Source organism: Equus caballus, chromosome 23, assembly GCF_041296265.1.
Source record: "Equus caballus isolate H_3958 breed thoroughbred chromosome 23, TB-T2T, whole genome shotgun sequence".
NCBI classification, from domain to species: Eukaryota; Metazoa; Chordata; class Mammalia; order Perissodactyla; family Equidae; genus Equus; species Equus caballus.
Window position 1 is genome coordinate 21,559,842 of NC_091706.1, and position 26,561 is coordinate 21,586,402.

The window sequence follows — 26,561 nt, forward strand, 5'->3', positions numbered from 1 at the left end:
AATCTTACCTAATTTAGTATTTCTGCTGTCTTTGGATGTTCTTGTTGAATTCACCATAAAAGGTGTGTAGCAAACTTTTAAGCATCTGTCATATAAAGAAAATTAAGAAAATATGGATAACTATAATTCTCCTCGTACTCTATAATAGCTTGTTATAAAACTTGTTAGAAAACTAATCTACGTGTTGATAAAATGATTTTGCTTAAGTGTAGCCTAATATTCTAATATTATAGCCTAATAATGTAAGAAAAATAAATGACGGAAGGGGAATAGGGAGTTCTGGGGTTAGGGACTGAAATTCTACGTGGTGTCGCTAGGAAAGGCCTCACTGAGAAGGTGACATTTGATTAAAGACCTGCACAGAGGGAGAGAGTGTGAACCTATCTGAAGGGAGAGTGCTCCAGGCAGAGGGGACAGCCAGGGCAGAGGCCCCCGGTGGGAGCACGACTGGCCTGTTTGAGGGACGGCCAGGCGTCTGTGTGGCTGCAGTGGAGGGAACAAGTGAGAGTGTCAGAGGAGAAAAGCTCAGCGAGGTCAGGAGAGAAGTGGAGGGCACACTGAGGAGGGTCCTAGACAGCCCTGCAAGGGCTCGCCTTGTACTGAGTAAGATGAAAAGCATTAGAGTGCTGAGCAGGTGGGCGGCATTATCTGCCTTAGGTTTGAAGAGGACCACTCCAGCTCTGTGTTGATCGCAGCCTTTACATGGGCAAGAGCTGAAGCAGGGCAGCCAGATGAGGTGCTGTTGCAATAATCTTGGTGAGAAAGGATGACAGCTTGGACCAGAGTGGTAGCAGAGCGGGTGGTAAGAAGTAGTCCACTTCTGGATATGTTTTGAAAGTAGAGACATAGAAATTGCTGATGGGTCTAATGTGGGTGTGAATAGAGGAAAGTCAAGGTTTTGGGTCTGAGCAACTGGAGGAACAGAGTTGTCATCGACAAAATACTACAGTCTGGAAATGAGATTTCCCTTACCCTCTTGTTATAGGAGAAAGATACGGAAGCAGAAGACAGAGGGAGAGTGGTTGTGTATTAGGAAAAGGAGACTTAAGGAGGAAAGCCCATACACATGAGAAAATGCTGTTAGGTAAGAATAAAGAGCATGGAAGATCATGGACCAAAGGAGCAAAGAAAATAGCCAAAGGGGATGGGAGTGGTCTTTCTAGAGCAATAGCACCACTCATATACAATACTTTACTTCCACTGCTTTCCAGAAGAGGAGAGTACAATGACTCCTTCTGGAGATGCAGAATACCAGATATGTAAAGATGTAGCATTACCAAAAGTCGTAACTCTTGTCATCTTTCCCTACACTGTGAATATTTTCTCCCTTCAAGTTTCATGGAGTATTATATGGTAATAAGAAAGTTATGGTTTGCATTTTTAAAAATTTTTAGGGGCCAACCCCCATGGCAGAGTGGTTAAGTTTTCACCCTCCACTTTGGTGGCCCAGGGTTTCGCCAGTTTGGATCCTGGGCGTGGACATGGCACCGCTTATCAGGCCATGTTGAGGCGGTGTCCCACATGCCACAACCAGAAGCACTCACAAGTAGAAGACACAACTTTGTACTGGGGGGATTTGGGGAGAAAAAAGAAAAGAAGATTGGCAACAGATGTTAGCTCAGGTGCCAATCTTTAAAAAAAAAAAATTAATTCACTCTTTCAAAAAGAAAAATTTTTACCAAAGTGAAGTTCACATAACAGAAAATCAAGCATTTTAACGTAAACAATTCAGTAGCATTCGTGCATTCACACTGTTTTGCAACTAACACCTCTGTTTAGTTCCAGAACATTGTCACCATCCCAAAAGGAAATCCTGCACACATTAAGCAGTCACTCCCCATTCCTCTCTTCCCTCAGCCTCTGGCAACTATCAGTGTGCTACCTGTCTCCAGGGATTTACCTATTCTGGATGTTTCATATAAATGGGATCATATGTTATGTGGTCTTTTGTGTCTGTCTTCTTCCGCTTTGCGTGTTTTTGAGATTCATCCATGTTGTAGCACATATCCATACTTCGTTGCATTTTATGGCTGAATAATATTCCATTGTATAGATATACCACATATGCCATCTCTATTCATCCATTGATGGACATTTGGGTTGTTTCCACCTTTTGACTATTAGAGCAGTGCTGCTATGAACATTTGTGTACAAGTATTTGTTTGTGTACCTGTTTTCAATTCTTTGGAGTACACACCTGGGAGCAGAATTGCTGGCTCATATGGTAATTCTATGTTTAGCTTTTTAAGGAACTGCCAAATTGGTTTCCACAGCAGCTGAACCATTTTAAATTCCCATCAGCAATGTACAAGGATTCCAATTTCTCCGTATACTTACCAAGAGTTGTTATTTCCTGGTTTTAAAAAAATCATCACCATCCTAGCACATGTAAAGTGCTATCTCATTGTAGTTTTGATTTGCATTTCCCTGATACCAATGATGTTAAGCATCTTTTCCTATGCCGGTTGCTCTTTGTATACGGCTTGCATGTTTTATGGTATCTTTCATCTAGGCTGCTCAGTGCTAGCATACCAAAGCTGTCAGGAAACATCTGTTGATTTTTTAAAGCTAAAACCAGTAATTCATGCCTGCACATCTGTTTTTCCAGTTTTATTAAATTACAATTGACATATATCACTGTGTACATTTCAAGCGTACAGCACAATAGTTTGACTTACATATATTGTAAAATGATTACCACCATAAGTTTAGTTAGTATCTATTATCTCATAGAGATGCAATAAAAAGAAAAAGCAAAGAAAGAAAATAAATTGTTTTCCTTGTGATGAGAACTCTCAGGATCTACTCCTTTAATACCTTTCATATATATCATATAGCAGTGTTTACTGTTGTCATCATGTTGTACTTAATATTCCTGGTACTTATTTATCTCATAACTGGAAGTTTGTACCTTTTAACCCCCTTCCTCCAATTCCCTCTCACCTCCCCCACCTCTGATAACCACAAATCTGATAGTTTTTTCTAAGAGTTTGGTTTCCTTTAGTTAGATTCCACATATAAATGAGATCATACAATATTTGTCTTTATCTGCCTGACTCATTTCACCTAGCATAATGCCTTCAAGGTCCATTCACAGTGTTGCAAATGGCAAGATACCCTCATTGTTTATGGCTGAATAATATTCCATCGTATGTGTATATATGTATATACACCACACCTTCTTTATCCATTCATCCATCAGTGAACACTTAGGTTGTTTCCATGTCTTGGCTATTGTGAATAATGCTGCTATGAACATGGGGGTGCAGATATCTTTTCCAGTTACTGTTTTCATTTCCTTGGGATATATTCCCAGAAGTAGAATTTCTGGATCATATGGTAGTTCTATTTTTAGTTTTTTGAGGATCCTCCATACTGTTTTCCATAGTGGCTGTATCCGTTTACAATCTCACCAAGAGTGTATGAAGGTTCCCTTTTCTCTGTATCTTCACCAGCACTTGTCATCGCTTTCCTTTTTGATGATGGCCATTCCAACAGGTGTGAGGTGATATCTCATTATGGTTTTGATTTGCATTTCCCTAATGACTAGTGATAATGAGCATCATTTCATGTACCTGTTGGCCATTTATATCTTCTTTGGAAAAATGTCTACTCAGGTCTTTGCCCATTTTTTAATTGAGTTATTTGCTTTTTTTGGTGAGTTGTATGAGTTTCCTTATATATTTTAGTTATTAACCCCTTATCAGATATACGGACTGCAAACAGTTTTTCCCATTTCATAGATTGTCATTTTACTTTGTTGATTGGTTCTTTTGCTGTTCAGAAGCTTTTTAGGTTGATGTAGACCCACTTGTTTATTTTTTATTTTGTTGCTTGCACTTTAGGTTTCATATTTAGAAAATCATTGCCAAGATCCATGTCAAAGATCCTTTTCCCTATGTTTTCTTCTAGGAGTTTCATGGTTTTGGGTCCTATATTTGAGTCTTTAATCCATTTCAAGTGAATTTCTGTGAGTGGTGTAAGATTGGGGTCTAGTTTCATTCTTCTACTTGTGAGTATCCAGTTTTCCTAGCACTGTTTATTGAAAAAACTGTCTTGTCCCCTTTGAGTACTCTTGGTTCCTTTGTCAAATATTAGTTGACTATATATGCTTGGGTTTATTTCAGGGCTCTCAATTCTGTTCCATTTATCTTTTTGTCTGCTTTTATGCCAGTATCATTTTGATTACTATAGGTTTATAATAGCTTGAAATCAGAAGTGTGAAGCCTCCTGCTTTGTTCTTCTTTCTCAGGATTGCTTTGGCTATTCAGGGTCTTTTATGGTTCCATACAAATTTTAAGATTGTTTTTTCTACTTCTGCAAAAAAACTGTCATTGGGATATTGATAGGGATTGCATTGAATCTGTAGATGGCTTTTGGTAGTATTGACTTTTGAACAATATTAATTCTTCTGATCCATGAACATGAGATACCTTTCCATTTATTTTTGACTTCTTTCGTCAATGGCTTATAGTTTTCAGAGTACAGATCTTTCACCTCATTGGTTAAGTTTATTCCTAAATATTTTATTGTTTTGGATGCTATTATAAATAGGAGCATTTTCTTTATTTCTTTTTCAGATAACTCATTGTTAGTGTATAGAAATGCTACTGACTTTTGTGTGTTAATTTTGTATCCTGAAACTTCACTGAATTCTTAATTAATTCTAGCAGTTTTTTGGTTGGTTCTTTAGGATTTTCTATATATAAAATCATGTTATCTGCAAATAGAGACAATTTTACTTCTTCCTTCCAATTATGATACCCTTTATTTCTTTTTCTTGCCTGATTGCTCTGGCAAGAACTTCCAGTACTATGTTGAATAGGAGTGTTGAGAGTGGGTACCCTTGTCTTGTTTCTGATCTTAGAGGAAAAGCTTTCAATCTTTCACCACTGAGTATGATGCTAGCTGTAAGCTTGTCATATATGGCCTTTTACTATGTTGAGGTAGGTTTCTTCTGTACCTATTTGTTAAGAGTTTTTATCATGAACAGATATTGAATTTTGTTAAATGCTTTTTCTGCATCTATTGAGATGGTCATATCATTTTTTCTTCCATTCTATTAATGTGATAGATCACATTGATTGATCTGTGTATGTTGAATCATCCTTGCATCCAAAGTATAAATCTCACTTGATCATGGTGAGTGATCCTTTTAATGTGCTGCTGAATTTAGTTTGCTAGTATTTTATTGGGAATTTTTGCATTTATATTCATCAGAGATATTAGTCTGTAGTTTCCTTTTCTGGCTTCAATATCAGGGTAATGCTGACCTTATAAAATGAATTTGAGAGTGTTCCTTCCTTTTGATTTTTTGAAAGAGCTTGAGAAGAATTGCTGTTAATTCTTCTTTAAACATTTGGTAAAATTCACCCATGAAACCATCTGTTCCTGAGCTTTGTTTCCTTGGGAGATTTTTGATTCAATCTCCTTACTAGTAATTGGTCTGTTCAGACTTTCTATTTCTTGGTAGTTTGTATGTTTCTAAGATTTTTTCCATTTTTTTCTAAGTTGTCTAGTTTGTTGGCATATAGTTTGTTCATAGTAGCTTCTTATGATTCTTTGTATTTCTGTGGTATCAGTTGTAATATCTACTTTTTCTTTTATAATTTTATAGATTTGGATCCTCTCTTTTTTTCCCTTGGTTACTCTAGCTAAAAGTTTGTCAATTTTGTTTATCTTTTCGAAGAACCAACTGTTAGTTTGGTTAATCTATTCTATTTTCTTGTTCTCCATTTCATTCATTTATTTTCTAATCATCATTATTTCCTTCCTTCTGCTAACTTTGGGTTCAGTTTGTTCTTCTTTTCTAGTTCCTTAAGGTGTACAGTTTAGGTTGTTTATTTGGGATCTTCCTTGCTTCTTAATGTAGGTGTTTATTGCAATGAACTTCCCTCTTAGAACTGCTTTTGCTGCATAACATATGTTTTAGCATGTTGTGTTCCATTTTTGTTTGTCTCAAGATAAATTTTTTTATTGAGGTAACATTGGTTTATAACATAAATTTCAGGTGTACATTGTTATATTTTGACTTCTGTATAGACTACATCATGCAGACCATAAGGAAAAGAGAACTAATGAGCTCAAAGATAAAAATCTAGAAATTATTCAGGTGAAAGGGGAGGGATAAGTAAGATTTCTTTTAAATGGAGAAATTCTACAAGAAATATCTGACTCAACTAGGAAAAGGATAATGGATGGTCAAGATACAAAAGGATAATGGGAGGTCGAGATACTTTTTTATTTCTCCTTTAATTTCTCCTTTGAGCCATTGATTGTTCAGGAGAGTGTTGTTTAATTTCCACATATTCATGAATTTTCCAGTTTCCCTCTTGTTATTGATTTCTAGTTTCATACCATTGTGGTCAGAGAAGATATTTGGTATGATTTCAGTCTTCTTGAATTTGCTAAGACTTGTTTTGTGGCCTAACGTATAGCCTATTCTAGAAAATGTTCCATGTGAACTTGAGAAGAATGTATACTCTGCTGTTGTCAGATAGAATATTCTATATATGACTGTTAGGTCCATTTCATCTATATCGTGGTTCAAATCCACTATTTCCATATTGATTCTCTGTCAGGATGATCTGTCCATTGTTGAGAATGGGATATTAAATCCCCCAACTATTATCATATTGCTTTTGATTTCTCCTTTTAGCTCTGTTTTGCTTTATGTATTTAGGTGCTCCAATGTTGGGTGCATAAATATTTACAATTGTTATATCTTCTGATATATTGACTCCTTTATCATTATATAATTCTTTATCTTTTTTTACCATTTTTAGTTTAAAGTCTATTTTGTCTGATACAAGTATAGCTACCTCTGCTTTTTTGGTCACCATTTGCTTGAAATGCCTTTTTCCTTCCCTTCACTCTCAGTCTATGTGTGTCTTTAAAGCTAAAGTCAGTCTCTTTACGCACCATCATTACCTTGTTACAAAATCTAACTTTGACTGTATTTTTACCATTATGTTTTACCTTGCCTTCTTTTTTTTAATAATTGCAGTAACATTGGATTATAAGATTGTATAACTTTCAGGTGTACATCACAATATATTTCAAATTCTGTGTAGATTACATCATGTTCACCACTCAAAGACTAATCACAATTCATCACCACACACGTGTGCCTAATTACCCCTTTTGCCCCCCTCCCTCCCCCCTTCCCCTTGGTAACCACCAATCCAATCTCTGTTGCTATTTGTTTGTTTGTCATTGATTTTATCTTCTACTTATGAGTAAGATCATACGGTATTTGACTTTCTCCCTCTGACTTATTTCACTTAGCATAATACCCTCAAGTTCTATCCATGTTGTCACAAATGGCCAGATTTCATCATTTCTTATGATGAGCAGTATTCCATTTTGTATATATAGCACATCTTCTTTATCCATTCGTCCCTTGATGGGCACCTAGGTTGCTTCCAAGTCTTGGCTATTGTGAATGATGCTGCAATGAAGAAAGGGGTGCATGTATCTTTATGCATTTGTGTTTTCAAGTTCTTTGGATAAATATCCAGCAGTGAAATAGCTTGATCATAAGGTAGATCTATTCTTAATTTTCTGATGAAACTGCATACTGCTTGCCATAGTGGCTGCACCAGTTTGCACTCCCACCAGCAGCGTACGAGGGTTCCCTTTCTCCACATCCTCTCTAAAACTTGTTGTTTCCTGTCTTGTTAGTTGTAGCCATTCTGACCAGAGTGGGGTGATATCTCACTGTAGTTTTGATTTGCAATTCCCTGATAGTTAAAGACGTTGAACATCTTTTCATATGTCTGTTGGCCATCCATATATTTTCTTTGGAGAAATTTCTGTTCAGATCTTTTACCCATTTTTTAATTGTGTTGTTGGTTTTTTTGTTGTTGAGATGTATGAGTTCTTCGTATATTTTGGATATTAACCCCTTATCTGATGTATGGTTTACAAAAATATTCTCCAAGTTGTTAGGTTATCTTTTCATTTATTTGATGGTTTCCTTTGCTATGCAGAAGATTTTTAGTTTGATTTAGTCCCATTTGTTTATTTTTTCTATTGTTTCCCTTGCCGGGTCAGACATGGTATTTGAAAAAAATGCTGCTAAGACCAATGTCAAAGAGCATACTGCCTATGTTTTATTCTAGAAGTTTCACTTTGAATTGATTTTTGTACATGGTATAAGATAATAGTCTACTTTTATTCTTTTGCATGTGGCTGTCCAGTTTTCCCAACACCATTTATTGAAGAGATTCCTTTCTCCATTGTATGCTGTTGGCTCCTTTGTTGAAAATTAGCTGTCCATAGATGAGTGGATTTATTTCTGGGCTCTCAATTCTGTTCCATTGATCTGTATGTCTGTTTTTGTGCCAGTACTATACTGTTTTTGTCACTATAGCTTTGTAGTATATTTTGAAATCAGGGAGTGTGATACCTCCACCTTTGTTTTTTTTCCTCAGGATTCCTGTGGCTATTCTAGGTCTTTTTGTTGTTCCATATAAATTTTAGGATTCTTGGGGCCGGCTCCGTGGCCGAGTTGTTAAGTTTGCGTGCTCTGCTGTGGCGGCCCAGGGTTCGGATCCTGGGCACGGACATGGCACCACTCATCAGGCCACGTTGAGGTGGCGTCCCACATCCCACAACTAGAAGGACCTGCAACTAAGATATACAACTATGTACCGGGGGGCGGGGGGGGGGGCGGTGAGGGAATAAAGCAGAGGAAAAAAAAGAAGATTGGCAACAGTTGTTAGCCCAGGTGCCAATCTTTAAAAAAAAAAAAAAATTTAGGATTCTTTGTTCTATTTCTGTGAAAAATGTTGTTGGAACTTTGATAGGGATTGCGTTGAATCTATATATTGCTTTAGGAAGTATGGACATTTTAACTCTGTTAATTCTTCTAACCGAAGAGCACAGAACATCTTTCCATTTCTTTGCTTCTCCTCAGTTTCTTTCAACAATGTTTTATAGTTTTCAGTGTACAGATCTTTCACCTCTTTAGTTAAGTTTATTCCAAGCTATTTTATTCTTTTTGTTACAATTGTAAATGGGGTTCTATTCTTAATTTCTATTTCTGTTATTTTGTTGTTATTATATAGAAACACAGCTAATTTTTGTATGCTGATTTTGCATCCTGAGGCTTGACTGTATTCATTTATTATTTCTAAAAGATTTTTAGTGGATTCTTTAGTTTTCTATATATAAAATCAGTCAACTGCAAATAGTGACAGTTTCACTTCTTCTTTTCCAGTTTGGATCTCTTTTATTTCTTTTTCTTGTTTCCTTGCTCTAGCTAGGACTTCCAATACTATGTTAAATAAGAGTAGTGAAAATGGGTATCCTTGCCTGATTCCTGTTCTTAGAGGGATAGCTTTCAGTTTTTCTCCATTGAGAATGAAATTAGCTGTGCGTTTATCATATATGGTCTTTATTATGTTGAGGTACTTTCCTTCTATACCCATTTTATTTAGAGTTTTTATCATAAATGGATGTTATTTCTTGTCAAATGCTTTCTCTGCATCTATTCAGATGATCATGTGATTTTTATTCTTCATTTTGTTAATGTGGTGGATCATGTTGATTAATTTGCACATGTTGATCCATCCCTGCATTGCTGGAATAAATCCCACTTGATCATGATGTATAATCTTTTTAATGTATTGTTGTATTCAATGCACTAGTATTTTGTTGAGGATTTTTTCATTGATGTTCATCAGTGATATTGGCCTGTAATTTTGTTTTTCTGTTCTTTTCTGGTTTTGGTATCAGGATAATGTTGGCTTCATAGAATGAGTTAGGAAGCTTTCTCTCCTCTTCAATTTTTTGGAAGAATTTGAGAAGGATAGGTATTAGGTCTTCTTTGAATGTTTGGTGGAATTCACCAGGGAAGCCATCTGGTCCTGGACTTTAATTTTTGGGGAGGTTTTTGATTACTGTTTCAATCTCTTTACTGGTGATTGGTCTATTCAAATTCTCTACTTCTTGATTCAGTTTTGGAAGGTTGTATGATTCTAAGAATTTATCCATTTCTTCTAGATTATCCAATTTGTAGACATATAGCTTTTCATAGTATTTTCTTGTAATCTTTTGTATTTCCGAGGTGTCCATTGTAATTTCTCCTCTTTCATTTCTGATTTTATTTATTTGAGCCTTCTCTCTTTTTTCTTGGTGAGTCTATCTAGAGATTGGTCAATTTTGTTTATCTTTTCAAAGAACGAGCTCTTGGTTTCATCAATTTTTTCTAATTTTTTTTAGTCTCTATTTCATTTATTTCTGCTCTGATTTTTATTTTTTCCTTCCTTCTGCTGATTTGGGGCTTTGTTTGTTCATCTTTTTCCAGTTCCTTTAGGTATACCATTAGATTTTTTATTTGTAATTTTTCTTGTTTGCTGAGGGAGGTCCAGATTTCTATAAACTTCCCTCTTAGAACTGCTTTTGCTGTATCCCATAGATTGTGGCATGTTGTATTTTCATTTTCATTTGTCTCCAGGTATTTTTTAATTTCTCCTTTGAATGGACCCATTCACTCTTCAGTAGCATTTTGTTTAATCTCCACATTTTTGTGGCTTTTCTGGTTTTCTTCCTGTAGTTGATTTCTAGTTTCATACCTTTGTGGTCAGAAAAGATGATTGGTATTATTTCAATCTTCTCAAATTTATTGACACTTATTTTGTGGCCTAACATGTGATCAATCCTTGAGAATGTTCCATGTGCATTTGAAAAGAATGTGTGTTCTGCAGTTTTTTGATGGAATGTTCTATATATATCTACTAAGTCCATCTGGTCCAATGTGTTGTTTAACACCAGTGTTTCCTTAGTGATCTTCTGTTTGGATGATCTATCCATTGGTGTAAGTAGAGTGTTAAAGTCCCCTACTATTATTGTATTACTGTCTATTTCTCCTTTTATGTCTGTTAATAATTGCTTTATATATTTAGGTGCTCCTATGCTGAGCGCATAAATATTTACAAGTGTTATAGCCTCTTGTTGGATTGTTCACTTTTTCATTATGTACTGCCCTTCTTTGTCTCTTATTACAGTTACTGTTTTAAAGTCTATTTTGTCTGATATAAGTATTGCTACCCCCACTTTCTTTTCTTTGCCGTTTGCGTGGAGTATCTTTTTCCATCCTTTCACTTTCAGTTTGTGAGTGTCTTTAGGTCTGAAGTGTGTCTCTTGTATGCAGCATATATATGGGTCTTGTTTTTTTATCCAATCAGCCACCCTATGCCTTTTGATTGGAGCATTTAGTCCATTGACATTTAAAGTAGCTATTGATAAATATGTGTTTATTGCCACCTTGCTACTTTTTTTTTATGGGTGTTTTAGTTGTTCTGCTCTGTTCCTTTCTTCTTCTCTTGCTCTCTTCCCTTGTGGTTTGATGGCTTTCTTTAGTAATATGTTTGATTTCTTCCCTCTTACTTACTTCTTTATTTATTATAGGTTTCTGATTTGTGATTACTGTGAAGTTCCCGTATAATATTCTATGTATATAGCAATCTGTATTGAGTTGATAGTCTCTTTATCTTGACCTCTTTCTAAAAGCTCTACTCTTTTACTCCCCTCCTCCTACATTTTATGTTTTTGAAATCATATCTAATCTCTTATTTTGTCTGTGTCTATCCATTACCCTCTTATCATTGAAATAGGTAATTTTATCACTTTTGTCTTTTAGCCTTCATATCATCTTCATAGGTGGTTGATCTTCTACCTTTACTGTATTTTTGCCTTTACCAGTGATTTTATTGCCTGTTTGCTTTTTCTTTTTTTGAAAGGTTTCTTATCCATATTTGTGGTCTTCTCTTTTCCACTTAAATAAGGCCCTTCAGCATTTCTTGTAGAACTGGTTTCTTGGTGATAAGCTCCTTTAAATTTTGCTTCTCTGGGAAACTCTTTATTTCTCCTTTCAATCTGAATAATAACCTTGCTGGATAGAGTATTCTTGGCTGTAGATTTTTTCCTTTCAGCACTTTAAATAAGTCATGCCACTCTCTTCTAACTTGTAGGGTTTCAGCTGAGAAGTCCACCAATAGCCTTATGGGCTTTCCTTTGTATGTCACTCCTTACCTTTCTCGTGCTGCTTTTAAGATTCTCTATCTTTAATTTTGGACATTTTAATTATAATGTGTCTTGGTGTGGGCCACTGGGTTTATCTTGTTTGGTGCTCTCTGTGCGTCCTGATTTGGATGTCTGTTTTCTTCCTTAGGTTCGGAAAACTGTCAGCTATTATTTCTTCAAATAGATTCTCTGCCCTTTTGTCTTTCTCTTCTCCTTCTGAGGAACCTATAATACAAATGTTAGTGTGCTTGATATTGTCTCAAAGTTCCCTCAGACTGTTCTTATTCTTTTTCATTCTTTTTTCTTTTGTCTGTTCTGCTTGGGTGATTAACTCTAGTCTTTTGTCTAGCTCACTGAGCCATTCTTCTGTATCCTCTACTCTGCTATTGAATCCCTCTAGTGAATTTTTCATTTCCAGTATTGTATTCTTCATTTCTGATTGGTTCTTTTTTATATTTACCAATTCTTTGTTGACAGTCTCACTGTGTTCATCCAGTCTTCTACCAATATCAGTGACCATCTTTATGAGTTTTTATTTGAACTGTTTATCAGGTAGATTGCTTTTTTCTGCTTCATTTACTTCTTTTTCTGGGGCTTTGTCCTGTTCCCTTGCTTTGAACATATTCCTTTGCCCCCTCATTATGCCTCTTTCTCTGTGCTTATATCTATGTATTAGGTAAGTCAGCTATGTCTCCTGATCTTGGAGAAGTGGCCTTATGTAAGAGATGCCTTTTGAGGCCTGGCAGTGTGCTTCCCTCTCCTCACCAGTCCAAATGTTCCTGGAGTGATCCTTGTGTGGGCTACTTGTGTCCTGCTGTAGCAGGGTTGCTCTTACTGCAGGTACTCAGGGAGTCTAGGCTTTCCCTCCCTGTCCAGCTGTTTGTAAATCGGGTTTAGCAAGCCCCAGCACTGTTGGCTACAAGGTCTAATGGTACACTCCTGTTGCAGTTTTCCTGTTAATTGGGTAGGCACCCAGTGTAGCTGGTTGCTAGTCTCAGGGGCTTACAGTTGCTGTAGGCCTCAGGCCTGCAAGTCTGTTGTCAGCTCTCTTAGGATTGCAGCTGTGTTGGGCTAGCCCCAGGCATAGGAGCACCCAATTGTGTCAGGCTTTGGAAGGTAGGGCTGATCTTCTTTGTTGCTGTTTGTGAAGCACAGGTCTTCTGCCACTGATAAGCCCCACCTCCCACAGATCCACACTCACTGTCAACATAGTCCTGACCTGTGCACACATCCCAACCCCCTGGAATGAACCCAGTAATCCCACTGCAGAGGCCCCCACCTCTCCACCAATGTCCCTCACAGTTCACCTGTTCCTCACACACGCCCTGCCCCACAGAGGCAGACACACTTGCCTGCCTGTAGAGGATCAAGGCACCCAGTCTATGCAGGCCAACAAGTAGCCTGAGGGCTTGCTGTTGGGTGGGGCCAGTCCCTAGGGCAGGCTGCCTTCCCTGCCTGAACTGGATTAAATCTGGGCTCTAGTGGGTGTGGCAGGCCCCAGGGCTAACAGGCCAGGGAAAGAACTTCACTGGCATCTGCCAGCACCTGTGTCAGCATGCCTGTACTAGGTCACAACAATGACCACCACCAATGTCTCAGTCTCTGGAAAGGTCTCACCTCTCACTGAGATGCACCCAGAGCCCACCAGGTGAGTCTCTTCACCAAAGGACTATGCAGCTTTCTTTATGATGATTTTAGGTTGCTCCCTGAGGTGGGAGAATTTGTGCATGGGCCCTTTAAGAGCCAGGTATTTTGGGCTTTCATTCAATAGCTTTTCTTGGGGTATTCCAATGTTGCAGTTAATAGCCAGTGAAGCCAAATAGTAGGACACTCGTCTCAGTTGTGCTGAGTCTGCAAGATGCTTACATCAGTAATGGGCCCCACTCATGTCCCCAGTTCTCCAAGGAAAGCTACATACCTTAGGGTGGCTCCTGCCGGGCTGGCTGTGAATCTCTGTGGCTCACGAAGGTGACTTTTTTCTCTTCAGAAGGAATTTCTGCCTTTTCTGCCTCAGTCAGGACTGTCCCTTGTTGTGGGGGTTCTTTTTATCCAGTTTTCAGTTCTCTCTCTGCGGTAATTTTTCCAAGGAAATTTGTAATCTGGTTGTGTTTGTGGGAAGAGTTGAGTTCAGAGTCTGCCTATGCTGCCATCTTGACAAGATCTCGAAAATACATTGCCTTCTTATTTATTTATTTATTTATTTACTTGGCGAGGAAGATTGTCCCTGAGTTAACATCTATGCCAATTCTCCACTATTTTATATATGATATGCCGCCACAGCATGGCTTGATGAGCAATGTGAGGGTCCACACCTGGGATCCGAACCCACAAACCCCGGGCCACTGCAGTGGAGCTCGCGAACTTAACCACTATTCCACCGGGCCAGTCCCTGCCTTCTTATGTTTTTATGATGTTAATTCACATCCTTTTATTTCAACTCAAAGAAACTTTAGCATTTCTTTTAGGGCAGGTCTAGTGATGAATTCCCTCAGCTTTTCTTTGTTCAGAAAAGTCTTTAAAACTTCCTTCATTTCTGAAAGACAGCTTCACTAGACATAAAATTCTTGGTTTACAGGTTTTTTTCTTAGATATTTTGAATATATCATCCCATTCTCTTCTGACCTGAGAAGTTTCTGTTGAGAAATCCACCTATAGTCTCATGGGATTTCCCTTTTATGTAACTTCTCTCTTTTCTCTTGCTGCTTTTAAAATTCTTTGTCTCTGACATTTGACACTTTAATTATAATGTGTCTCAGTGTTGACCTATTTGGGGTCCCTTGGGCCCCTTGGATCTGGATGTCTATTTCTCTCTCCAGGTTTGGGAAGTTTTCAGCCGTAGTTGCTTTAAATATACTTTCTGTCCCTTTCTCTTTCTCTTTTCTTCTTGGAATTCCCATAATGCAAATATTGTTTCTTTTCCTTGTCCCATAAGTCCCATAGGCTGGCTTCACTCTTCTTCATTCTTTTTTATTTTTGCTCCTCTTACTGGGTAATTTCAAATATCCTGTCTTCCAGATTGTTGATTCTTTCTTCTGCACAGTTGAGTCTGATTTTGAAGCTCTCTATTGAATTATTCAGTTATTTTCTTTTTCAGCTCTAGGATTTCTGTTTGTTTAGTTTTTTTTTATGGTTTCCATTTTTTTGTTGAACTTCTCATTTTGTTCACTCATTGTTTTTTGTTTTGTTTTGTTTTACTGAGGACAATTCGCCCTGAGCTAACATCTATTGCCAGTCTTCCTCTATTTTGTATGTGTGTTGCCATCACAGCATGGCCACTGATAGATGAGTGGAGTAGGTCTGCACCTGGGAACCAAACCTGAGCCACCAAAGAGGAGTGCACCAAACTTAACCACTAGGTCACCAGGACTGGCCCTATTCATTGTTCTTTTACTTTTGTTTAGTTGTCTATGTGTTCTTGTTGTTTGCTAAACTTCTTTAAGAGGATTATTTTGAATTCTTTGACAGTTCATAGATCTCTATTGCTTTAGGGTCAGTTATTAATGCTTTATTAGTTTCCTGCAGCGTGTCATCATTTACCTGATCTTTCATGATCCTCAACTCTTTATCTTGGTGTCTGAGCATTTGAGGAGGTGGTCTCCTCCTCCAGACTTTGCAGGTTCACTTTGGCAGAGACAGTTCTTCACCAGTCAGGTCACTTTGGGTTTCTGGATGTATCTGCCAGTAATATCCTTAGGCAGACCCTGCTACTAGGGTCTATTTTTGAGCCAGGAAACTGTTTGAGCTCCAAGGTCGTGGGTGGAGGGGTGTGCCCCTGGCTGAGAACAGCGGGATACAGCTGCTGGTTTGGTTCCCTGCCCAAGCAAGGTTGTAGGATAGGCTCTGCAGATTGTCTGGTCAGGCTTACTAGATGGTATGGGCTGGGTACTCTACTCAGCAGTAGGTGGGGCTATGAATTAGCTTCCCTTCCCTGATGAGGGAGCAGGATGGGACCCAGGGCCTGCATGTCATATTGTTTTGGGACCCAAATCAGGCAAGAATGTGCACTGGATATCCTGTTCTGGGGAGGCCACCAGTTTTGCTCTGCAGACAGGGAAAGCCACAGGCTGTGCTCTCTGTTCAAGTGCCACTGTATGCAGTGCTGTTAGATGGGTTATACAGCTTCCCATGTGCTCTGGTAAGATTCCCTGGTCAGTGGGGTGAATTCTGTATTTAGCAATGAGTGAGGCTATGAATTAGTTTCCCTGCCTGGGTGCAGTGGGAGAAGCAGCTCCAAGGCCACCAAGGCTCTTTGTGGTCTTCACGCAAGCTGACCCATGCTCCAGTTTCTTTGCTCTATGGGTAGTCAGCTGTGTCTGCCCACCTCTTGGCTCAAGTTTTGCTGGGTAATGCAGCTTCCAGGTGTTCTCGCCAGCTCTTTCTATCAGATGGGGCTGGAGGCCACTCTTTGCAGGAGATGGGGCTGTGACTCAGTATTTCTGCCTGGGCATGGGCAGACCAGGCTCCAGGGCTGGCAAAACCCCTCATCTGAGGACCCAAATCAGGCAGACCTGCACCCTGCCAAGCTCCCTGGCCAGAATACACCACCACTTTGGTTCTACACATGAGCATAGCTGCTGGTTGGGATTACTACTTGGGCTTTGCAGGTAAGAACTTGGTCTGCCAAGATCTGAGAGCTGGTTTTTGGAAGCCCCTCCCCCTTCTCTGTCACAATCAGATTCCCAGTGGTTGAGCCTCACAGATTCCCCTGTGATCCCTGTGGGGCAAAACCGAGTAAAGGATCCCACAAAGCAACCCACAGTGTTCAGGGGTAGAGAGTCTAGATGTCACCCCTGGGTTTTCTTTTCCTACTGTAGGAACTATAGGCTCCTATAAACATAGGGGGACTTCTCAGCATGGTGCTGCACCAGCCTTGGGACGGGGCAATGTGATCAGTGTGTAGCTGCTCCTCTTACTCTTCTAATGCAGTCTACCTTGGTCTCTGTGGTATTGGGCCGGGAGGGGTGGGGTTCTTCAGCCTCACTCCCATGTTCTCTCAGTGGTGTCTTGTCCATGAACAGTTATTAATTGTTCTTCTTGTGAGGGGGAGTGAAGAAAGGAACAAACTATGTCGCCACCTTGGTAACATCACTTTCTGCTCATCTTGCAGAAACAGCAATCCTGAAATGTATCATTAAAAGGTGGTTTCCACTTACCTGATACACTTGGCTACCAATTAGGTATTATATTATAGAGCCATCCTTGGGAACACTTCTTTGATTTTGCCTTTATTTACCACTAAGAACCCAAGACTCAAAATTAGGAGAGCTAACCTTAGGCCTGACAGTAGGTAACTAGGTTTCCCATCTGTAAAAATGAGGGCTGAGAAACACCTCTCCCTGAATAAACTCTAAGAAATAGTGCTCATACCCTTTGACCAAGCAATTTTCCTTTCAGACATCTATGTATGGCAAATGAACTGAAATAAGAGGGGAAAAAAAGGCTTTATATGTAAAAATGTCTCATGGCATTTTTTTTTTACAGCTGCAAAGCAATCTAAATGTTTGCTAATAGGAAACTAATTTATTGTATTAACTAAATAGAGAATTCGGCAACCATTATAAGGAATACCAATGGGAGTTCATGTCAACAGAAAATGTCTAAATTAAAATGTCAAATGAAAGGAGGAAAATGTAAGTCTGTGCATACAATATAACTACAATTATATAAAAATAGAAACCACAAAATTGTGCCTAAGATGAAGACTAGAAAACAATACATAAAAATAATAAAGTGATTATCATTGGATGGTAGATTCTATATTTTACCATAATACTTTATAGGATGACAGGTTGAGTTCTAAAAGATACCATTCACAATTATAATAGTGATTTATTGTCATTTTATTCTTTCAGACATGACCAAAGTTGGAAGTTTGCAGACCATAATTGCACACGTAAATGTTGTAAATATTGCCAACCATTTGAGTTGTGGTGGTTATTTTTGGTTTAGCATGTTGACCTTAGAACGTATGGTACAGGGTCTCTTACTAAAATGACATTGTTAAAAGTCAGGATTCCACACAGAACAATTTCATGGATTCCTTGAATTCCATTCTTTTTTTGGTTTGTTTGCATCTGCAGATCTTTGTGGAGAAAGAAAACCTGAAATTCTAAGAAAAAAATGTCTGTTTACAGGTGTTCCATTACCCAAAGAAGACAATATTTCTGCCCCCTTGATCTCCAGCTCACCAGTGAAGGAAGCCCGGGAGTATGAGAACCCCCCAAGAGAAGAGGAAGATAAAATAAGAGAAGAGCCCTTGACCATCTCTGAACTGGCATATAACCCAAGTGCCAGCCTGCTCCCCACTCCCGTTGATGATGACGAGATTGACATGCTCTTTGACTGTCCATCTAGGCTGGAATTGGAAAGAGAAGACACAGATTCATTCGAGGATCTGGAAGCAGATGAAAATGCCTTTCTGATGGCTGAAGAAGAGGAGCTGAAGGAGGCTCACCAAGCTTTGTCGTGGAGCTATGACATTCTGAGCGGCCATATTCGGGTGAACCCACTGGTCAAGATCTTTTCCAGGCTCCTGGTGGTGGGCCTGGGGCTGCTGCTCTTTGTATTCCCCCTGCTCCTCCTCCTTTTGGAGTCAGGTATTGATCTCTCCTTCTTATGTGAAATCCGCCAGACGCCAGAGTTTGAGCAGTTTCACTATGAATACTACTGTCCTCTCAAGGAGTGGGTGGCTGGCAAAGTAAACCTCATTCTCTACATGCTGGGTTGCTCATAAGGCTCATATCTCATATGACTAAGGGCTATATTCAATACTAGTGATTTGTTTTTTTCAGCAAATGCCTGGTTCTGAATGGTCACAGGGCCATCAACAGGTGTTCTTTACTCATAACTGATTATTCAAACCTTTAAGTTAGCTTTCCATAATTCACTGCAATTAAATAAGTTTAAATCAAATACATTTATTTTATTTACAGGTCAGGAAGATGGCCTTTAAATAACCAAAAATATGTTTATTTTTTATTATATTACAGACATACTCTTTATCTATTATATCATAATACGTTGAGCTGAATTAGATTTCCCCTTTTTTAATAGTTAGCAGCATTACAAGCTATAAGGTTCAGAATCAGAATTTTAGTAAAAACCCAAGAGAAGGTTTTTGAATATAATCCTTAGTGAAAACAACATCTTCTAACCAATGCCTATACAACTAAATTTATGCTGGGCTTTTGTTTTTGTTTTTTTAAAAATATTTTTATGTGTTCAAAATATTTTGGTAAATTTTTAGCAAAAAAAAAAAAAAGAAGAAGCCACCTGGAGTTATTTAAGTGTACAGATTGTAAGAATAATGCACAAAGAGTATGTCAGGAATTTTTTTAATGTTTTGGCACTGGTTTGTTTTTAAAAATGTTTTTGGCTAAATCATTGCATAAGTTGTTGTTACCTGCATATGAGATAGAAAATAGGTAGAAAGACACTGTAATAAGTAAGCTCCTAAGATGGATGATGGAACTGGAGGATGTAGAAACTGAGAGCATCAAATGGACACAGGGTGGTCCATTTATCAAAGTATTTGGACAAGATGACATTACTTTCATTTGCATTCTGTCCATATATTTTGGCTGGGGAAGTAGAATGTTTTTAAAGGAAAGTGAAACTTTAAAGGAAAATAGTTAAAAGATATGCTAGTTAATTGCATATTATTGTACATTAACCCAAGAGTGGAAGCAGATGGGAATGGGGCAAATGGCAAGTAGCAAAACAGAGTTCTGGTGAGGCTGATAGGCAAGTGGCAGCTGGCAGATGATCTGTTTGATGAAAGTGATGATGATGCAAGGTCCTGGATGATGTAAAGAACAGTGTACTCACTGTCCGAGTTGACATGAATATGCGTAAGTGGCTCTAAATAAAAGTGGGGAAACTTTAAGTCATGTTTTTTGGTCCCTCAGGCCATTCATTGTGATTCTCTAGAAGAAACTTCAAAAGAAGTGTGTGTTTGAGAAAGAGAGAGAATGAAAAGAATGGATTTTGGGTTTTTGATAAATGCCGATGATCTTTCTTTGTGGTGGTCATTATACTCCCTTCCTTTCCTGGTTTCCTTAAGATCGTAACTCATTCATAATTAAAATGAAAGTGGAGGGGACTCTAGATGATATGGTGTTTCTGCTTGGGTGAAGTAGTGAAATGACTCCCTAATCAGACAGTAGATGGGAAACATGCTCTTGAACTTTCCTTCAGACCATTAAAGCCATGAAGGAAAGGCTCTAACGTCCTCCCATGGAGAAGTACCTACCAATACTGTGGTACAAATGAGAAAGAAAAGCATATGGAGCTTAGAGCATGGAGCACTGGGATTTCTCCGTGGATCGAAAACATTCCATTGCCTTCATTTACAAAGACACTGGGCTGCCTGTGATCTCCCCCTAACTCTAATAGACACTCCAACTCCATCATTAGCACAATTTCCAAATTGGCCATTCCAGTCCTACTCAGTGGATCTCTGAGTGCTTTACTAAATACTTAATTTTGAAAATAAGTTTTAAAAGTCAGCTCACGGAGCCTTCTGTTGAGCGAATATGATACACATTGGCTGTGAAGTTTGTAGGGTGTTCTTTCCCATGTGCTTTTGGTGATTGATTTTGCTTTTTAATAAAGAACATTTAATACCTGAAATTTGATATAAACATAGAAATATATCGTCTATAGTTTATTTTGGAAGTTTTCAAATGGCCAGCTTTGAAATTGAAGATTTCTTCCCTCTTCTTTTTTCATATGACTTCTAAGTCATACCTTCTGACATAAGGATACTCCAGTGTAATCTGCATAGAATTAGTCCCCCTTCTAATCATGCTTCATATCATTTTCTTTGAAGTTCTAACCATAACAAATCATTTAGCCCTCACCCTTTTAAATAATATTGAATAATATTTTTTAAATTATGGAAGTAATCTATTTCCCATTATAAAACATTTGAAAAATAACTGACAGGATAAATATCACATGTAGTCCAACCATGCGAATTTATATTAAAGAGTAATAAATACATTCTTTTAACATTTCCAGCTAACATCTCTTTTCTCTTAGGCAAAAACTTAACTGTTGAATAGAATTTTTGTGTGTGTGTGCGATGAAGATTCACCCTGAGCTCATACCCATTGCCAATCCTCCTCCTTTTTCACTTGAGGCAGGTTAGCCCTGAGCTAACATCTGTGCCAGGCTTCCTCTATTTTTTGTACGTGGGACGCCTCCACAGCATGGCTGATGAGTGGAGTAGTAGGTCTGCACCTGGGACCCAAACCTGCGAACACAGGCCGCCAAAGAGGAGCACGCAGACCTTTAACCACTCGGCCATGGAGCCAGCCCCTGAATAGAAATGTTTTTAAGTGAAGGAGCTGACAGGATAGGGTCTGCTGAATTTAAACAATAGCCACCAAAAGTAAACTGGGATCCTAAAATGCCATTATGCTGGGGTAGAATAAGAGCCTCTTAGAAATATCCACTTAAGCGTTGTTAAAAGACAGTCACGGGTTGCCTGAATCAAATGAGGAAAAGACTGCACCCACAGATGGAGGGGACATAATAGCATGAGATAGAGAGTTCACAGCAAGTGTGTGAGTATATGTATATTCCATATTATTGGTATATATATGTTTATATATGAATCTGTATTTATATACACACAACTGATATGCCCTTCACACATAGTTGTGTTTATTTTTCCCCAATTGAGGAATTTGTGACATGTTATTGTTCCTTTTCCTTCTCAGATATCATGGTGGATAAAACTCACAGTCCCCAAGGTTTATATTTTCCATGAAAACCACTGTGTGTACATTTATGGTTATATATACGCATATATATGGCAAATACATATACACACACAATCCTGTCTTTAGTGCTAATGCAAGTTGGATCATGCAAAAAATGTAGGTAAAGTATCGTGTATTTCTGTCTGTGCTTGGAATATACTGTAAAATGTTATGTATTTGGAATATATTTTGTGGTTTGTCTAATATTTATAAAGACAACTCTGGGAAGAATTCAAAATGAGTGGATTTCATTGAAATACTAGCGATATGGGGCCATGTTACCTATGATTGGAGCCTTATCTTTGTATAGTGAAATTTGCATTTCTATGTCAACATCCAGATTGTTTTATATGTTAACATGGTGGCAGGAATCCCTAATAAAAATACTCTGGGGAAAAATGTTTCTGCAATCATTTAGTTTTATTCGAAGTAAAGTTGAATAAATAGCCTTTTGGAAACTACAGAAAAGTGCCACGTAGTACCATGAATGAGGTCATCCTTGAATGGTGATAATATGGGGAAAAAAAATCACAGGTAATGGATAGGATTGACCCTTTGCAGAAGTCACCCAGGCCAAAACCAGGAATACTGAGTGCACTGAAAATGCACCCAAACATAAAAGACAGTATAGCCTAATTAATGGCATTAAGATAACAAGAGAGAGAGAAAAAATTAAGAGGAGCGTTCTGCATGACAGGTAGGAGGAGGGATTTCACAATGCTAGATGTTAGCATGTCATCACTTTTGGCCGGAAAAGGATGACTTCCTGTGCCAGAGAGAGCTACAGCAGACTCAACGCTGTCACACTTGCCATTATACTTCTCCTATCTGTTCATGGGCCCTGGAAGAATCTTACTATTCTACTCCTATCTTGCCCTGCATACAGCGTGACCTGAAAGGCCCTCTGCTTTGGTTTGGCATAAAGCTAACAACTCCACACCTGACAGTTCAGTCAGAAGGTGTTACTCTGAATGAAGCAAAGGGGGCTCTCTTTACGATAGGAACACCATAGATATCAAGCCAAGTGGTACCCCAGCTGCAGTGGCCTCTTAAGTCTGTCAAGTTCTTTTTTGCTCCAGTTTTATTGAGATTTAATTGACATACAACATTGCATTCATTGTAGGTGTACAACATAATGATTTGATATATGTATATATTGCAAAGTAATTACCACAGTAAGTTTAGTTAACATCCATCACCTCACATAGTTACAAATTTTTTTTCTTATGATGAGAACTTTTAAGATTTGCTCTTTTAGCAACTTTCAGATATGTAATACAGAATTGTTAACTAGAGTCACCATGCTGTATATTATATCCCCAGGACTTATTTATCTTATAACTGGAAGTGTGTACATTTTGACCACTCATTTCACCCACCTAGGGGGCTGGGAGTGGGGGAAGTTTGTCAAGTTCTTGCTCAGCAGTCCTCGGAGGTTCAGACTCTAGAGTACAGGCAAAAAAAAGGAATTCCGTGGTAAATTCAGGCCTGAAGTGACTTATGGACCTACAGTCCCAACTCCAGCAGCTCTAGCCAGCCCCTTCGTTTGGATTAGTGTCTGCAGACTGGAAGGCTCACACAAAATGGCCCTTGGGCACCTATTCACTGAGCAGTCCAGGCTCCTGACTCAACCTGGCCGCTTAGGAGTAGCTCTTTTCCTTATTCCCACATTCCTTGCTCAGCCAAATAAGGGAAAGATCTCCTAACTACACTTCAGCTTGGAAGGAAAGCACTGGGGAAAAGCTCCCACCTGTGGGGTGACCTTGGGATGGTTGTGGTTGATGAACTTGAGACTCTTCGCGCCATCTTTCTCTACTGGGTGGAGATAATATACTAAAGATCTCTGCTTACTTGTCCTCCTGCTTCTTCTCTCTCTCTCTCTCTCTTTCTCTTGGACCTGCTTTTGGGCTTCCAGTCTACATGCAGTAAACAGACCCAGCAGGACCTGCCCATAGTGGGCCCAGCCAGGACTCGGCTCTCCACAGTCCAGCCTCGGTTTGTGACGGGGTGGGTAAGTTTGGTGAGCCCTGCCCAGTGGGTTCAGCTGTCATCACTTCAGAGAGGACAAAGGAAGCCTCACTTGGGCCTCAGACCCCAGCTGTGTTCTCCAGTCTATTAATAAAGCTGATTTTAATCCTCTCCTGGCCATTGTGTCTATTGTCAACTGGGAACTGGAGTGGGAGAGTGGGGCAGGATGGTGGTGAATATTTAGGATCTCTGCAACCTCCAATGTTGCTAGGAAAGAAGGAGTGGAGAAGGCTGCTCCTGGCTGAACCTCAGGCATCAGGGGATATCTGCCCGTGACACTGGCTTTGACAGGGCTTGCAAACGGGTGAGAGAACGTGGGACTTAATGTTAGTAAAGAACAGAGAGTAGATTGGAACCACACATCCCTATTCTTTACCTGTAGCTGATGCTTACCCGAAATAGCTCTTTGGAAAGAGAACCAAGACCACATTCCTGGTTATAAAGGAAAACTCTTAGTAGGACAAAGGATATGCTTTGTGTGAGTACCAAGTATTAAAACCTGTCTTACAGATTATAGCGTCTCCTCTCTCGGTCACCTTGAATCTCCTCATCCTCAAGAATGATGACTTTGATAATGGGCTTTCCAAGGAGACCACCCTTCAAGGGAGGGAACACACTAAAAGACCCACATTAGTTTCTACTCTGCTTGGCAGTTACATTCTTCATAGTAAGTGTAAACCCAGTGTTCTAGTTTAAGCATCAGTCTCCTGTAATTTCCTTGGTGTGACCCAGCCTCCTCCCATCCTGGATCATCCTAACGACCTGAGCTGCTGGTTCTGCAAAATTGCAAACCAGCCCGTGAACAGTGGTGGCCACATAAAGGGACCGCCCCCTGGTCATAGGGTTACTGTATAACTTATCATCCAAACCAGGACTCTTGTGAGGGTGAAAGGGGGTATTTTTAATGACTGTATCACAGCAACGGGCATTAACTAGGACCATTCCAGAAACTCCACCTGTAGGGCTTTGCTCAGTCAGTTGATGCCCTCTTTCAACAAATTCTCCAGCTTGTTTCTCTAAAATATCGACAAGCTGAAATAGGGAAGGATAGCCCTATAGTCATAGCTCTCTTACTTGCCATCAAGAATCAGATTAAAATTCACCAAAATTAATTCTATCATGTGGTTTGTGTGACACTGAATTGCACAGATTATTTTAAATGAGACTTCTGGCATTGCGTATTTAATGCTATACACTCAACTTGTTTACCATTTATAATGTTGAATTTCTTGTTTCATGTGAGGTGGGTAGAGGGTTAGAATAATCTCAGTGCTGCTTTTACCTCCATAGTCCTGCATCTGACATTTCCGATCTGCGCCTACAGAATGTTGATGATCAGCTTAACTGAGCAGCTGATTCACACGAAGGATGACTCAAGACTGAGCTGTGCAAAAGCCAGCTTGATCATTTATAATGGAAGTGTCAGTCAGCTTGGCATCAGTCTGATGCTGGATGCTCCGTGAATGCTCTTCTCAGAATGTAAGCTGTAATACGAACCAAACACTATCCGCGAGTGCAAGGAATCACAGCTAGAAAACTCTCTCAGAGCTGTATGCCTCAACAGAAGACGTCCCCATCCCATAGCCATACCTGTCTCAGAAGGGCTGGGGACGTGTTATACACACTTGACTCCAAATCTCCCATTTTTGCACATCTCTTGTGGCAGAGGCTGGCAGCTGATCATCAAAACTGCTTCCTCTTCATCCTGTGTGCAGAATTAGACTAGATTTTCCAGGCCTCATGTACATAAGTATAGCCAGATTCCTGAGTGCTGGCCAATGGAATTTGAATAGGAAGCAATCTGTTTCACATCCAAGCTCTGGACTAGGTGTGAGCCTACATTTGCCACTGGATGTCAACACCTGCAGTGACCTTGAAGCCACCAGTTGAGGATATTAGAGCTACCAGCAACTTGGATTCTTGAATGACTGTGGAGCAGAGTACCCCACATCTCACCCTAAACTGAACCCATCTTGAACTGTTACTTGAACAACAAAATCTTACTTGGGTGATTTCCAAGTCAGTTGCTGTCACCACTTTTTCTCCCACTATTCGAGTTGGCTAGCTCTCCCAAGAAAGAAGAGTACAGCTGGAAGCAGGGATAGGAGCTGCCCAGCACTGGAGTCTCCCCGGAGATTCTACTGTAGAACCACCGTGTGGAGGGGAGAAGATGACCTTCTGTGCCTTAGAATGCCAGACTCTGGTGAGGACCTACTTTGGTAACATATCTTGTCACTCATCTTTCACAGGCTCTTCTTTCAGGGCTTCTTTCAGAATCTCACGCAGGTAGAACACAAGGTAGCCCACCCCAATGGGCAAACTTCAGCCCTGGCTGAGAACTGGATTCAGGAGTAGTTTCATGGGCATGTGACCTGTGAACTTGTACAGGGCCCTGCTCGCAAAGGTTTGGCTTAATGCTCCGCTCTCACCATCCTGAAATTCTTAACAATTCTATCTTCAAACTTCTGTTTTATAATCGAAGTCCAATGGGACAATGAAAGCTGTGCAGGAGATCCGCCAGGCAACAGTGGACACCATGCATGCTGAGCAGTTGGCCTGGATCCCAGGCATGTACACACACATACACAGAGCAATCTGAGGCCCCAGGGGTCCCTGAGGGGACTGCTTGCACCAGAACCTGAGCCCACATTAATCGCGAAGAAGACAGCTGCAGCAGAAGCTGGCCCTGGAAGAAAGGAGGCAGCCACATAGGGGCAGTGCTGGCCCACACGGTGG

At 39.5% G+C, this 26,561-nt stretch overlaps 1 protein-coding gene across 23 annotated transcripts in view; it reads left to right on the plus strand.

The window, feature by feature from the left end:
- The window catches only part of FRMD3 (FERM domain containing 3), a 285,416-nt gene extending 261,480 nt beyond the window's left edge, over positions 1-23,936 (plus strand). For 11 of the 23 annotated variants that reach the window (XM_001491733.7, XM_070248393.1, XM_070248402.1 and 8 more), the window contains one exon: positions 18,165-22,196. In XM_001491733.7, coding sequence (XP_001491783.2) covers positions 18,165-18,763 — 599 coding nt within the window. In that variant the 3' untranslated portion in view covers positions 18,764-22,196. Of the gene's footprint in view, positions 1-18,110; positions 22,197-23,712 lie in introns of those variants that run through there. The other 12 variants (XM_005604935.4, XM_070248398.1, XM_070248392.1 and 9 more) reach the window with 2 other exon arrangements.
- Positions 23,937-26,561: the final 2,625 nt, after the last annotated feature.